Raw genomic sequence first — 15376 nt, forward strand, 5'->3', positions numbered from 1 at the left:
ATTAATTTTCAGTGTCTTCGTCTCCTCAAATTAAATTTCCTTTTAAGACAAGAGGCGTTAGCTGTGACTGGTGTCACTTCAGGCATACCATTTGGTCATGCATCCCAAGAGCGGGAAAATGAAAGTCACAATCTGCGCAAAGCTGCTGGAAGTGAAACGGCCATCTACACAGTGGTGAAAAGGTGAAAAGGTGGGCTAACAGGAGCGCTAAAGGAGGCCAACAGCGTGAAAGTGCCAGTCAGTTAACAACAGATGAAACAAATAAAAAGAAGCAAAAAAAGGTGCAAATTTAGAATTCCAAGAGCCAAAAGTTGATATAACTATTCTGTTACATGAAATTGAAATCCCACCTGAGAAAACAACTAAAAACCAATTAAGGACAACGAGATTAGCTCTATAAGGAAAAGGCAAGAGAAAAACTTGCACTCTGACATCATGAGCCTTTAATTTTTACTGGAATTTGATAAACTCTGCTCAGATTTCTACGTAAACTGATGAAATAATCACCATTTCGGGTTCCCAACCAGGAATTGGTTTTTGTTCTAGATTAACTAATACAGGTATAGGGAAATGGCTGCAGTAAAAGGTCACCGAGACAGAAGCGTGCACTAGGTACCTTACAATACACGTCTCCTGTGATGCAGAATGACCCAAGTTTTTAAGTGTAAACAGTCAATACACTGAACCATAATTCACAGAGATCTTTGTGACCAACAAAGTGTTATTAGAAAGTCCTTTCTTTTTTTAAATCTATACAAAACAGTCCCCAAAATAGGGTACGGATGAGTAAAACTACACTTTTTAACCACAAGTCTCAGTTTCAGTCCTATCTTCTCAAAATTAGCAGTTGAAAAGTAAAAATCCTGTGACTGGATTATTCCAAACACAGGGTGGCATGCACAGAACAATGCAGAAACACTTCTTCAGGAGTTTGGTTAATAAGAGATTTAGCCTCTTCCAGGATTTTATGCATCTATCGGCCAACGCAGATACCAATTACAAGACAAGCACTTCAAGGCATTAATGCAGGTTTTAAACCTAGCAAAAGGGCACTGCGTTTATGAACCGACAGATACAAATTTTATGGTTCTCCAGTTTCCCATAGTTATGGTATGCAGTGTAATAAACACAGAAAAAATAAAACAACATCCCCCAAAAGTGTACAAAATTATGGATATCAGCACAGGCATTCTACAATAAAAAAGACATTGTACATGTGTGACATGACTGAACTGCAGCTGCTGTAGGACTGCAATTCTGAATTTTCTGTATCATGTGTTTCTAACATCCCAGCTAAAACAAAAATTTCTGCTACCTGGCTATACTTGCTGGAAAACAAAGTAGTTTCTTCACTAAAACAGCTTCTGATGAGTGGCTGGGAAACGATTTCACGAAGAAGGTAATTAGGATGTCTAACTCAATCTGGTTTACTGACAGTGTGTCTCATTAAAACAATTTTTTTAAAAGTTGTTGAACTGTATGAAAAGAAAGTCAGATTCATGTTTACACATAAACTAATGGTCAGTGGTGTTGGAAAAACATGTTCATGGACAGAATTTGTTCAGATAATATGCATTACATGCTAACTCTTGCTCATAATGAGAAAGACAGAAAACAAGAAAACATGAAAAGATAATTCAGAAAATAATATTTTGAACAGCAATAACTGATCAGAATGCTATAATACATAGCATCAGTAGGATTTAGAAAATGTCCTCCTCCTAAAGAATGAAGTAGAAATTTTCATTCACTCAAAAACACATAAAGAAAGGGAACAACAACAGGATGCATATTCATCACACTGTAAGCAAGCAATGACTGTCTCAGGAGTAAGGTGACATTCCAAATTAAGAGCATCAAAAGAAGATGAATGATCATTTTTGCTACAGGAGGATCATAAATTAAAAAGCAGTTGCAGGAATAAGGAAAATCTTACACCTGATGAATACATACATGTAGGGTGTAAATTATGAATTTGAGTTACGACTTCAAATTCTGAATCAATGGCAGAGCCAGAAATGTATAAATTTCACGAAACATAGAATAAGGTTCTATATAACAGAGTCTCCAAATTACAGAAAACAAGATAATGAATTAAAACAAAAATGAGAAGAAAAATAATGTGAAGAAAAGTCTACTGGGACCTGGAGCTTGGCTAGATCTAAGGACCCTTGGCAGATCTACATTTCCTTTGCTATTTCAAATAAATGGTAGCGCTTAAGAAACAACATTATTAATTAAAAGGGGGGGTGATGCTAACTATAACTACAGCTAGAAGAAAATAAGTCATAATGCTTGCTTATTTAGGATATCTGGGGAAGGAAAAGACCATGATCTTCTAAGCTGTAAATGGATGAACGCTTGTAAAGGCAAAAAATACAGGTCTGAGTACTACAGCTTACCAGGGAAATCCCCTTTGCGGCTGCTTTGGCCAAACTCCTGAAGCTGTGCTTGTTGATTTATCTGCTCCTTCTGCAAATTTTCGTACCAATGGGTGACTTCTGCCCGTAGATCAGCCACCTGATCACTAGGATACATTTCTATAGTCATCTGAAATAAAACACGTATTTTATTTTTCAAAGTGCACAGTGGACTTACTGACATTTAAGAACGTAGGATGTACTTGCAAAAGGGCTTTCAACTACCTTGTCAGGAAGTCCAGCTGGCTGACATACAATTCTTAGTGGTAGTGACTGTTTGTCACTCAGGGCTTTCAAGTGACTGCTGATACCAGTGCCTTCAATCTGCCACTGTCTCAGATGATACGCAAACCTTAGGAAGCAGGTAAAAACATTGAAAAAGTATTTTTGTCAAAACCTATTTAACACAAACGTTTGATAAACAATGAGAGGAAAGACAAAACTTGCACCTTTATTCACTGTTTTTTCAAAATAAGAGGAAGTTATTGATATTCTCACTATTTTTCAAATAAAACTAAAATAACTTTGAAAGAGTTTCTTTGGTGAGGGGTACAGAAACATGAACCACATCCCTATGTCTTTATACAAGAACAAGGGCCAGCTCTTGCAACTGTTTAAACCTTATATATTACCTTTCAAAATTATCCACTACTGTCCTTAATTTACACAAAGAAAAACAAAGAAACTAATACTTAAGTTAATAAAAACTCATAACTCATTTATCATTATGATAAGAGGAATGCAAATAAATTCTGCATCCAAATATATCAGTGGAGCTATTTACCTTCTCCTAAAAGCCTCCAGGTGTGTCTTCAGCATTAAGAGTCCTCTTTCAATAATGGTCAGACTTGAATGAGAGTCTTGCTCAAGGTTACTAGAAGCTATCATCAGACTCTCCATACACTTGCTAATAAACTCCTGTTCTTTTTCCAGACCAGTTTTACCTGTAATATCAGTTAAAGTAAATTATATATGCACAACTTCAGGACTATGCATTTTAATTCTAAGAATAAAAAGAGGATAATGCTAGACATTCTTTAAAACATTTTAAACAGGAAACAAAAATAAAGATTCATACCATTGATATAGTAAGAGTTGATATACTGGATAGCTGCTCGACTGACATCACCAGACTGTGCTCTTAAAGCAATACCCCAGAACTGGTCCATGCCACACAACTGTTTTGACAAAAGGAAAACAAACACAGAAAGAAAACATTGCCTCACTGTTTTACTGAGAGTGATGTTTTTCTGACCCGAGACATTTTATTTGCCTCTTGATGCAATTACTAAAAATATCTCCATTTTTCCTCTGCTTGGGCTCTCATCACTGCACACATCAATTACTATAAAATTCTAACTTTCACAGAAATATTTTCATACTCTGAAGCACGAGGAGAACTGGTTGAAATTCAAAAGAGTGAATTTTCATTTTTGACAAACAGGAATACTTTTAAATGAAGCCTCAAAACCACAATTATTATTGGTATTAATTGCAGGAATAGGAATTTTAATAAAAAAATGCCTCAAACCAATTCACAGAAAAATACCCTACATATAATTTTATTTCTAAGATAATTTCTCTGCATAAAAGAAACTACAGAGGAGAAACTTCTAAAGCACATCATACGTAAACTGAGCCACATTTTACAACAGATTTCTAGTCAGAATTAAATATGCCTAATAGAATGTCATCTGAATCTTCTTCTTTATAAAAGTAAATGTTACAAACCCATTCTTTAAACACAATAGTGAATACAGTTCAGTTATGCTAAGAATATGATAAACTGCACAAAGATAGGCAGGCACCAGGTATCACTTTCTTTGTGGTTTCCTATCTCTGCCTCTAGAGACAAAAGCCACTCATGCTCAAAGTCATGAGGGAAGGTCAGGATCATTGGCCTCTTTTATTTCCATTTCACTGTCCCACATTGGGAACTTTTGAGTCCTGAGCTTCCAGGGCTCTCCTCAAGGCAGAAATCTGTACAGACCCCACCCACTACAGTCTGTGACATTACTATCTCAAACCAGTAAACCATGTTCAAGCCAACAAGTTCTCAAGAGAGATACCATTGCAGATAAGTAATTTACCTTTCCCCTTCCCTCAGAAAGAAGAAAAACATGAGCACAGAATCTAGGCTTACCTCTGAGTTTGAGCCACCATCATATGCACTAGTAGCCAACCGAGCCAAATTACACAAATGCTGGAAGAGGTTTAGGCCAGTCATACTAATAGTTTCAGGTTTTAGTTGTGGCATCTAAATAAAATGAATGCATTTTAGTATGGAAAAAAATTCAGTGATGGAATGGAATGGATAGCAATTACAGAGTACTTATTTCATTAGCACAGAAAAATGTCATTGTTACTACCAATCATATTCGAATGTAGTAGTTCAATTAAAATTTATTCTTGCAAAAGATCACACTCTCTGAATTTTATATACAATACAAAAAAATCAACTACAATTGGCTTAAACAAACCTCTTTTCTCTACCGCTGATTTGGACTGTAACAGTGCAGAGGGAACAAAAATTATTATTGTAACATTAGCTGCTTAACGTATCAACAGCAGGACAATTTGTTAGCATACATGATGCGTCCGTTCAAAAAACCCATACGCTTACAAAACTAGACAAGAACTCTGTAACCTTGAAAAAGAACTAGACTACATTAATTACTGCACAATCTATCCATTTTGTAATGTCATCTGTCAAAATGGATGAGACCCCTTGCAAAAAGCTCTACTGCTGCATGTTTGTATTTTCAGTGGATGTACTGATGAGATTTATATGCTCCTCCCAAAAAGAAGAAAAGATATATTTTTTTAGTCAGGTAGCTATATATCATAACGGAAAATACAGGTTTGGGTGGCTTTTTTTTTTTTTTTCAAATTGAAATGAAGTGCTACATAGCTTCAGATACAACACCCAGGCTATTTGCAAAGAAACACTCAAGTAAATACTAGTTTGAAAAGAACTCACACCAGTCCATTCCCCTCTTCCCTCCAAGCAGAGAAAAATCATTGCATGACAAGCGGGGCCCTCCCAGACTACTGCAGACGTATTTTTCATAGAAACAATTTTAAGTATGTTAAAGAGTGCTGATATGGAAAAAAAAAGTTTTATTAGAATAAGGTGGCAATTAACTCTCTACATACCTTTTCCAAAAAAAGATGCTTGTAAGTCTCCATACCCATAGCATGCTGATCTTTACTTCGTACTTGATTTAAAAACCAGTGTAGTGCATCATCGTAACATTCAGAATCTTCTACTAAGCAGTGCCACAGTATGTCGACTTGTTCTAAACTCAATCCTAAAATTAGGGAAGTATTTTTAGCTACTCCTTTATAACATCAAACATATAGTGATATTCTACAAAGCCCAAGAATACATACGGAAAAATCAGAATAGTTTTTGTCAGGACAAGAAGTTTTTGGAAAGAACAAAAGAAAAATGCACCGCCTACCAATTAGGAATCATACACTTTTCCCCTTTTACAGCTGGCAATCAGCTACAGTTTTTGGTCATTAGTGCTGTCAGGTGTTACTAAACCAATGAGTAGCGTGGGCTGACCTGAGATCGCGTACCAAAGAGCAGGTTGTTTCTCAGTTCAAAAATAATTATTGGGCACAACCTAAAGTCCAGCTTTGAGCTGGGTATTGAGCCTGTGGCTGCAAATAGTATCTCTGTAACTATTTCATTGTTTTTCCTTTCAAGAAAACCGTCGGTGATTTTCTTAGTTGTGATCCCAACAGATTTCTTTAAAAAGAATTGTGGCTATCCTATCAACAATAGCAAATACAGTGTTACAAGGGTTTTTTTTCTCTTGCCTACAGATATTCTCATTCCTTGCTGTACTCTAATGACCAGAGGGACAAGCCATGCACTGTATGCCAGCTTTGACTACCTATAATGAGACTACCCAAATGACTCCTCCCTTCAGTCGTTTTAATAAATGACCTCAATATACAATCAACTGAAAGTCCGTACAGAGCTGATGCCGTGACAACACTGAAGGCTCTTAGTTTACAGGGGCTTAAGAAGAGAGCGGCCAAAGCGATTTATGGAAGGGAAAGCCACCAAGGGTTACTAAAACCACAGAAAATGATGTTCAACTTCAAATTTCATCAGCTACATCAGAAGATTTCTATTTTTAACCTTTTAGAGTGAAAAGATTTCAGCATCTGTACAGATCAACTATCATACAGAATACCACTTTCACAAAAGACCCTACAGGGAGTGTAAAGCAATTTCTGACAGTATTAAAATATAAAGAACTATTCCTTTTTGGTATCACAACTTACTTACAGTTCACTCCAGTAAAAGATCTCTGGGAACATTATCGACATGACCAAAACCCACAAATAGAGAATACATTATCTTCATTTCAGTAATTACTACAATCCTAATATTTAGAAAAACTGAAGCACAGAGGACATAAAAATTCGTTTTCACAGAACTGCAATAGAATCTAAACTTCAATGTTGGTTCTATTCTTTCGTCAAAAGTCTGCCTTCTTTTGAAACAGTATCAGAGATTACTTAAAATTGTATCAGTTTAAAATATTGTATTTATTTAAGCTGACATTGATTAATAAGAACTATGTGAGCCATGCTATGAGGTGCTTCTCTGATAAGGTAATCTCAAATACTTACTGAAATGATCTGGTGATCCTAGAGTTGAAAACACACATGTCAGGAATTGAAGACGAACTTGAACTTCTGCACTGTGGCTGTATCTAAAATTTAAATTTGTATAAAACCAGAAGTTTATTTAATTGTTTATTGTCATCACTTTTTTCCCACTCATACACGTGCCTCTTAAAAACATAAACTATTTTTTCTTCTACATTTCTTTCTGATCTGCTAGTTCAGTATATAGTCTAGACTCCAGTTGTACCCATTAGAACCACACCAAGTAAGTGGAAAGATACAGTGGTCATTACTAGACAAGGTACTTTTTCTGTTGATTTTTTGGGGGGTGGGAGCGAGAGTTTTTTGGCATACAGTCCAATTCAAGTGCATCATTTTGTCATTAGCACCTTGCATGATCTGACCTTAATTTTTTCCTTAACTTGTAAAATGCTGACATTTCTACTCTCAATTTCTGATCCCAGCTGATACACACTCTTCATAAAAATATTTTCATAACTTACATAAAAATATTAACTTTATTTCTAAGGTGGAAGCTTAATGGTCAAAGGAGCAGAACAATGTATCATTTTGCCTGAACTTAAAGCAATTCATCCCACTTTCAAACAGCTTTTGAAGTAAATTCTCACTAGAGCAATGTCCAATATAAAGGTGTACGTTGAAGTAAAAATAGTAAAAATTTGACCCATAAATAGCAATATTTTTCAATTGTGTATGCCCAGATTTACATACTGACTTTGACATCTGTCAAAACACGAATAGTCTATTTCTCCGGGATTGGGAAGCTAGCAATTGTATCACTTGTGGATATACACCTAATTTTAATCATACAGATTGGAAAGTGCGGATGAATGTCTTAAAGAGAAAAAAACTACTGCAAAGGTTAATGATAACAGATTTTAAAACGGAAACATTCGAATAGTTTCATGATATGAAATCACTTTAAATCGATTTGAATATACAAAATCTTTGTGCTTTATTTGTAAACAAATATTGAACATAATGTCTAACAAAAATGACATGAGAGTTGTTGTGTGGTTTTTTTAAGGAAAAGGAAGCTATTTAAAATGTTGTTATTTTTACAGACCTTTGTCTCCCTAAGCATGTAATGTTCCTAGAGAAAGTATTCACTTATAAGAACACATCAGAAGCACCAGAAGAAAAGCAGAAAAGATACGTTTAAAAACATAAAATATGAAACACTCGAAGTCAGTTGTGTACTTACAGTGCATGTTTATGTCGTCCTTCCCTGACTGCCTGAATGTAGTGTACCAAATTATCAAAGAAAAGTTTCATCATATTAAGTTCCTTTTCTGCCCACCTGTGTCAATTTAAAGGGCAGAAAGTATTATGGTTTGCTTAAAAAGATCAGAAAAGCTACAGAAATTAGAAAGCTGTTATAGGAAAATTGCATACACATAAAACCAAAGTAAACATTCCATTTTCCATCTACCATGAATTCAGGAGTATTTTCCAGTACAGTACTCTCTTCTTCCTTTTCATCGTCGTTATTTTCAGGCATAGGACTGGCAGAGAACCCTCCCTTTTGAGACCATGAAAACTGTTCCTAAAGGCCCTAATTCAGAAACAGTCTAAGCCAAAACTCAGAACTGGGCATATATTTAAATGTCATGTCAAAAAAGAACAAGAAAAATTGCTGTAATCTTTCCCAGAAGTTCCAGTAGTCCGTTCTCTATAGTTAGACCAGCTAGCTATATAGTTTGTTCTAGTAAGAAATGCTATACTATATATCTTCACATTTTAAAGGTTTTCTTATAAACCAAATCTTTGATTACTGAGAAGCATTTGATATACAATCAGAACAGAATGATGTAACATCAAGTTATTACTACCTTTTACAACACACTATTGCTGCATGTCTAGTACTGTCTGCAAGTCCTTTGGCATTTAAAGGGTGGAGATTAAAAAAAAAAAAAAAATTAGTCTTCACCTCAGTTACAATAGTAGTGTGTATTATGAAGAAATCTAGGCCTGAGACAAGCTCATACAACCAGGCCAGATAATGGACAGATGATAACCTTAGGTCATTGATAATTTGGACCACGTTAAAGAGGCAAGCCTTGCAGCAGTCCCCTAAATGTCATCACTTCGGTTGGTTTACTCTCTTGGGGACCGGGGTCTACTTACATCGTTATCCAATGTGTATCATAACTGCTCCCAAATTGTTGAAACGTACCAAACAGCTTTGGAAGAAGACGAAGTGAAACTACTACTGATCTAAAGGAGAAAGAGAGAAATGCCGACAATATATGATTGCTACAAAATTAAAATAGTTCATTTTAAAATTACTTTGAGCAGCTCAGGTTCAGTGAGCAAACAGGCTAACTGAAAGCACTGGAAATATCCATGTGAAGTTTACCACCATGTCACCCAATTAGTTTTCTGAATCTGAACTACACACACTTCAAATTCTTTATGTGTAATACCTTGGACACACAGCTGTTGAACAAGTATAAAAATAAAACAGTATACATTTTTGTTCTTTAAAATGATTTAAATTTCAAAAAAGAGAAATTCTTATTTTTGAGTTTCATAATACTTATCTTTTGAAATTTCCGCAAAATGAGTATGCTTTTTCTACACACAGATGACAGCAGAAATAAATCAAACCCATTACAGACACAAGTAGGTGTGTATTATAACACAGCTATCTAGGAAAACTCAAGAAGTGCATAAACTGCATGTAACGGAACTTTTGTATCAGTGATCGGTATCTTCACATTTTTTTTATTAATCAGTATCTCGGTATGCTTGTAACTCATCTCACAAATACAGTTCTTAGCAAAAAAGTAACAACATCACACTGCAGGTGATGTCCAGCAATTGATTGGTTGTATCAACAAAATAAATTCCACTTTTGCTAGCCTTCAAATTGTACAATATCACAGCTTTGGCTGGTCTTAAAACAAGTTATCTGAGGTCAAGGTATTACTTCTACATCCAGCTGCTTCTTCACAGAAATTAAACTCCACAACAGACCTGCTGGAAAAGAGCTTGTCTGTTCCTCAGCCGCTTGCATGTAAAATCTAAATATTGAATTCAAAATGCTTACGCTAAGGCACTTGACCTTGCACTCAACTGGCTAAGATGTGGACCCAATTTTACCAACTGGTAGGAAGGCAGTAACCTCTGGCAGAAGGGAGAACAGACAAATGCAACAAGATGAGAAATTCAGGACACCAACAGAATAGAAAAACGGAACATCAGATACATCCGTAATACCTTGAAAACTATTTTTATACTATTGGTTTTGTCTGGTTTAAGTTGTCTTCCTGTAAAGTTAAAAACCTGTTATAGTCAACTTGGATTCCCTGTATGTTGTAAAAACAGATACATGTAAAAACAGATAATTTATGATTTAAGTTACCTGTTGTTTGCTAAATTTTCTAAGCAGCCTTCAATAAATCTCATTCGAATCTGTCTGTCAGTGAACCAGCACACTAAAGAACAGAGCAGCTTCTCTGCTTCGTTTATTAACCCTTCAGAGAGATGAATCTACAGCAAGTAGAAAGAAAGGTCACTGAATAGTATATATTTAGTTTCTTTTAAACAATATTCTTTTCTGGTATTCAACTTACTGCATCTTCATCCTGGACCAGATCCCACAAAAGGGTATTTCCTTTCTTACAAACATTATCCAAATTAATGTCCGTCACCGCATTGCTATTATATTGATGCTTGTGAACTGCTGGTCCTGAACAAAATATAAAGACCGTTATTGAATAAGTAGAAGGAACTATCTAATCCGAACATCATTCCCCAAGTGCATGAACAACAACATGCTTTATCTGTAAACTTGGCTATTTTAAAGTGCATGCAACAACACTGTAATTGCAGCCTTTTTCCACATATGGGTTCTTAAAAGAAGACAAAATATTATGACCGTGCAAGAAGTCAACAGGACAGTTTAAGCCAATGTTTACACTGTTTTTGGCTAATGGCAAGGTGCAATAAAAACAGTACTTAAGAACTGCAGATGCAGGTGCAATTGCTTTTTAATTTAACTAGATTTAATTCATAGTGTAAATAAAATAGTCTGTCTGTAGTGCTGTGGTCTGAAGGGAGGTATCTTTAGAACTATTCTGGTTGGAAAGCAAGAAAGCAGCACATTTCAATGAATTCCCCTCATACTGCATGATCTCCTATATCTAACTAAAAAACAGGAAAAACAAACACCATTCTTTATATACGACAGCGTATCAAAGTGCACGATTTTAGAAACTCATCATGTTTTCATAAACACTGATAGACATTTTCCTTCTTCTATGTGGCCACAGCTGGCACCATTCATTTATCTACTATTTGATACTATTTTCATGTAACAGCAAAGTCAAGTAGAAAATTTAGATTGCGTGCAGAACACTGTAATTATTTGCACGTGCAAAACTAGGGGTGTCAAAAATAATCTGCACTGGAGGCCTCACGCTCAAACAATAATTTGAATCTTCAGTAAGATGCGTAATAGCTATGGAAAATATTGAAAAAATATGCTGATTTACAGCATGTTTTAACTACAAAGTTTTAGTGGTTTATTTAACTCTGTAGTGTAGAAAAAAATCCTTCCAAATTTTCAATGTCAGGCTGAAATTATAATTCAGTTCCACATAACACAAAAAGAGAGACTTCTTACTCAACTGTGTTTCAGGAAAAGATATAAATAGTACTGGTTTTACTGTCTACTGGAAGATAGCAAACTTGGTTCTGCCAGATCAGTGAAGAAAAATGTCAAACCTTCACCAACCATGCCCTCCATTATATTTAAACAGAGGATAAAACAGAAAATAAAGCTGCCACAATAGCATATGGAAAGATGATATAATTCTTGAGAAGTGTTTTAGTAGCATCTTAAATTGCACCCTGAAGTAAACTAGAAGATTTAGCAGCGTAAGATGAAATAGCATAAAATGTCCTTTAAGGCAAACTCCCTAAGATATCAAGTTATATTTTAACTCATTTTTCCAAAATTATCCTCTGTACAGCCCATTATGGTTAATTCATTTAAGATGACAAATGTACGGAATCACAATAAGATCCACCCACCAGAAGAAAAATCGCATAAGGTTTCAGAGAGGAAAAAAAAAAAATAAAAATCTCGCATTTCAGTACCACCTTTCTTTTTACTTCAATAACTGACTAGAAAAAACACTTGCTAGGCTCTTTACTGCCTTTGTTTTTTCTAAATTGCATTAAAAGCTCTAGTAGAAATGGGGGTGGGGGGGTGGGGCGGAATTTAAAAAGGAGGTAAACACAGCTACGTCTAATATGACATGAAAATGAATCCCTTGGAGAAAGAGTAAAATCTCAGTAGTCACCATGGTTTCTTTGGGCAAATACACACGTATGGTTAAAATAATTTGATTATTTTAAGTATTGGAGACTAATTCCAAATGATATAAAACCGAGTGAGAAGTACAATGTTTTCCTGTTTTCTTTTCATCACTCTTACCTTGACTAAGATGTTCATGATAGATAGAGGCAAGGTTAGGAAGGTGCTGCTGAAGATGAGATGTTAGCTCAGCGTGTGAATTAATCTGTACAAGCTCTTCTTCACAGCCAGACTCTTCCCCATCAAAATCAGCCATATTTTTCTCTGATTTTGCACTGACTTGGGAACTACTGCAACTGACATCATCTGCACTTAGCATATCATCAACCATATGCCTGTAAAAGAAGAATATTAGAAGGGACAATATCAAAGAGAAAGACGTCTCCCTAAAGCTAAAGTCAGGATGAATCAGCTGTCTGAACAGCAGGCCTTCATATGAATTTGAAAAACAATTACAGAGACATTGAAGGTCTCGCTATCATGATGATTGTGGTGACTTCTTTCATGTTAACTAAATACAGCGTTTTCCAAAACAGTTTTAACATTGTGTTAAATGTTGTCTTACTTATTCAATACAAAAACTTTACAAAAAACTTTAATCAGATGTTAACAAAACAGATTACTGCGTAACTATCTGTGGTAAGTATCATCTCTGTTAGACAAAATTATCCTGAACTACAGCAAGACGTCCATATAAATTTCTGCCCAAATTGAGTATTTTGCTACCACCACTTTTACTTCTGTTATAGAAGGACTCAGAAGAAATGTCAAGCTACCTACCCGTCATGGTGGTGATGGTGGTGGTGGTGGTGGTGGTGATGCTGCGGCCCAATGAATTGTCGACAGTTAAATAATTCATTTCCAATAGTTTCCCCAAGGAAGTCCCCTGTGTGAGTTATACAAGAATCTTGAGACCCTTGTGAAATGTGAGCAGTGCTCATTTCCCCTGTCATATCATGTTCTGCATCCTCAGCATGAGAACAAGCATCTAGCATTCTAATTCGATTATCCACCGGTGTCACCGAGTCAGTGTTAAAAACATGGTCCTTTCCTGCCCCATTATTTGCACCACTCCTTTCCGATGCCCCTTGTGAATCTCCCAGACAAATGCCTGTTTGTGATTCCAGTTTCCTGCTTCGTAGATCCGTGCTCCTACTGCTTTTCTGGGGATTATGACTCCTATCTTCTTCTTCTTCATCCTCCTCCTCTTTGAGAGCTTCAATATCTGCAATGTCTTCAGACTGCACCTCGCTGCCAGGGCTTCCAGCAGACTGGCTTGCGTGACTGGAGTTGGCCTCATTACTGGATCCATCACTGTGGCCACTGCTACTACCAGGACCGCTACTGCCATCCTCACCACTGTTGGCTGTCTCATCAGAGCTTCCTTGCATGGATTCCTGAAATTATTGTGGTTTTTTTAAGATTGGTGGAAAAATAAAACTCCACTGAAAATACATAGTGAACATCATCATCGTTCAAGCACCATTCTTCATTTATGAGGAAATGTGTCAAATCTGTAAGATTTCATTCATTCTGTCTCAATTTGGTTGCCAATGACAAAACGCTCTGAGCAAGTTTCAGATTTAATAATTTAATTTTTGCATTACCTTATTCGTAACAGGGTATATGTGCAGGCTTTGCAGCTATACAGAGTGACAGTGTGACACATAAACAGTATGTCATACAATCCCTTACCAAGAGATTAATCTTACTGAAATACAATTTAAATGCAAGGAGGTGTTTTTTTGTAGTGCACTTGTTCATAGGCAAGGTACAATATATTCTATGTAAACTACACAGAATATAAGTAAAGATTCTAGCTATCCACTATCCTGCTGCAGGTAAGCATACACGCTATGTACCCGTTCAGGTTTTGAAACGATTACAGAAAAAAAATTATTTCCATAGCTAATAATAGGCAACTCAGGAACAAAATTCACAGACTAAGATTTACACTCTTACCTCTGTATCTGAAAGTCGCTGCTGTACATGTTTGGTTCTGTTAATAAGCTGTTCCTCCATTTCAATATCACTGCCTCCGCTCTGATGGGTGTCACTGTTGTCACTGCTTTGAGGGCTTGCTGCTGGTGACCCTAGTTCAAAACCACATTTCCCAGTTACTTTGTGATATATAGTAATTGGAATGTAACAGCATTACATAAAACTGCCTCAAATGTTGAACTCAACAGCGTTCTTCCTGCAAACAGTTGAACAAGGGACATAATCAACGCTAAAAATTCTTTTGAGAACACTGAGCATTTTACTATGAAATGTGTATTCTGATGTCTCTTCTTGCCAGTATATAGCATAGCTATATGAATTTCCTAGATCCTACATGAAATATGATTTTCATTTGGCTTCTCATAAAAACATAATTTCAAACTTTTACTAGTTTTTCCTCTATTCAATTTCAATAGCACTGTAGCATCAAATGTATCAGATTGTGGTGTACTTCTAAAACTATACTTACAAGGTGAAGGGGCTGCTCTTCTGAGCTCCTCTTCTTCTGAAGGAAAAAAGCAGGATGGAAAAACAAGTGACTAAAAATCTTTTTGTCAGCATATAGTTGTCCATGATTCATAAAAATCAGCAGTAAGAAAAGAAAGGGAAACTACAGTAAAATGGCTTGGCAGCACCTTTAGTAATGACTGTGCGGAAATACACAGTCAAGTTAAAAAAAAAAAAAAAAAAACCAACAGAAATAGCATGAAATATCAAAAACTAGGTAAAAAATAGATAAGCTTTTGTAAGATTTTATGTAGCTATGTAAGTTACAGATGTTCAGCAGAACAAGAAGAGTTAACTGATGAGTTATGGACCATTGTCTGAATTTAAAAAAAAAAGGGGGGGGGGGGAAGAAAAATGCATACTACTTTAGATATACAAACAGAATTGATCTGAAATAGAAAGCTTTCCCAACGCGCTCACAAAGTTTTAATGCTTTCGTCTATATCCTCAA

The 15376-nt window shown here is 35.8% G+C and overlaps 1 protein-coding gene across 12 annotated transcripts in view; it reads right to left on the reverse strand.

Annotated features, from left to right (window-relative positions):
- USP34 (ubiquitin specific peptidase 34) overlaps positions 1-15376 on the reverse strand; it is a 144096-nt gene that overhangs the window by 71155 nt on the left and 57565 nt on the right. For all 12 annotated transcript variants that reach the window (XM_087777342.1, XM_087777348.1, XM_087777346.1 and 9 more), the window contains 15 exons: positions 14888-14923; positions 14380-14510; positions 13198-13814; positions 12538-12752; positions 10670-10785; positions 10459-10586; positions 9219-9308; positions 8296-8391; positions 7074-7156; positions 5577-5731; positions 4564-4677; positions 3499-3598; positions 3205-3364; positions 2646-2772; positions 2403-2550 (listed from right to left, as the gene is read on the reverse strand). In XM_087777342.1, the coding sequence (XP_087633468.1) occupies positions 2403-2550; positions 2646-2772; positions 3205-3364; positions 3499-3598; positions 4564-4677; positions 5577-5731; positions 7074-7156; positions 8296-8391; positions 9219-9308; positions 10459-10586; positions 10670-10785; positions 12538-12752; positions 13198-13814; positions 14380-14510; positions 14888-14923 (2316 nt within the window). The remainder of the gene's footprint in view (positions 1-2402; positions 2551-2645; positions 2773-3204; positions 3365-3498; positions 3599-4563; positions 4678-5576; positions 5732-7073; positions 7157-8295; positions 8392-9218; positions 9309-10458; positions 10587-10669; positions 10786-12537; positions 12753-13197; positions 13815-14379; positions 14511-14887; positions 14924-15376) is intronic.

This window comes from Nipponia nippon, unplaced genomic scaffold (genome assembly GCF_047370975.1).
Source record: "Nipponia nippon isolate SJK-2023a ecotype South Korea unplaced genomic scaffold, ASM4737097v1 scaffold_4, whole genome shotgun sequence".
In the NCBI taxonomy this organism is placed as follows: Eukaryota; Metazoa; Chordata; class Aves; order Pelecaniformes; family Threskiornithidae; genus Nipponia; species Nipponia nippon.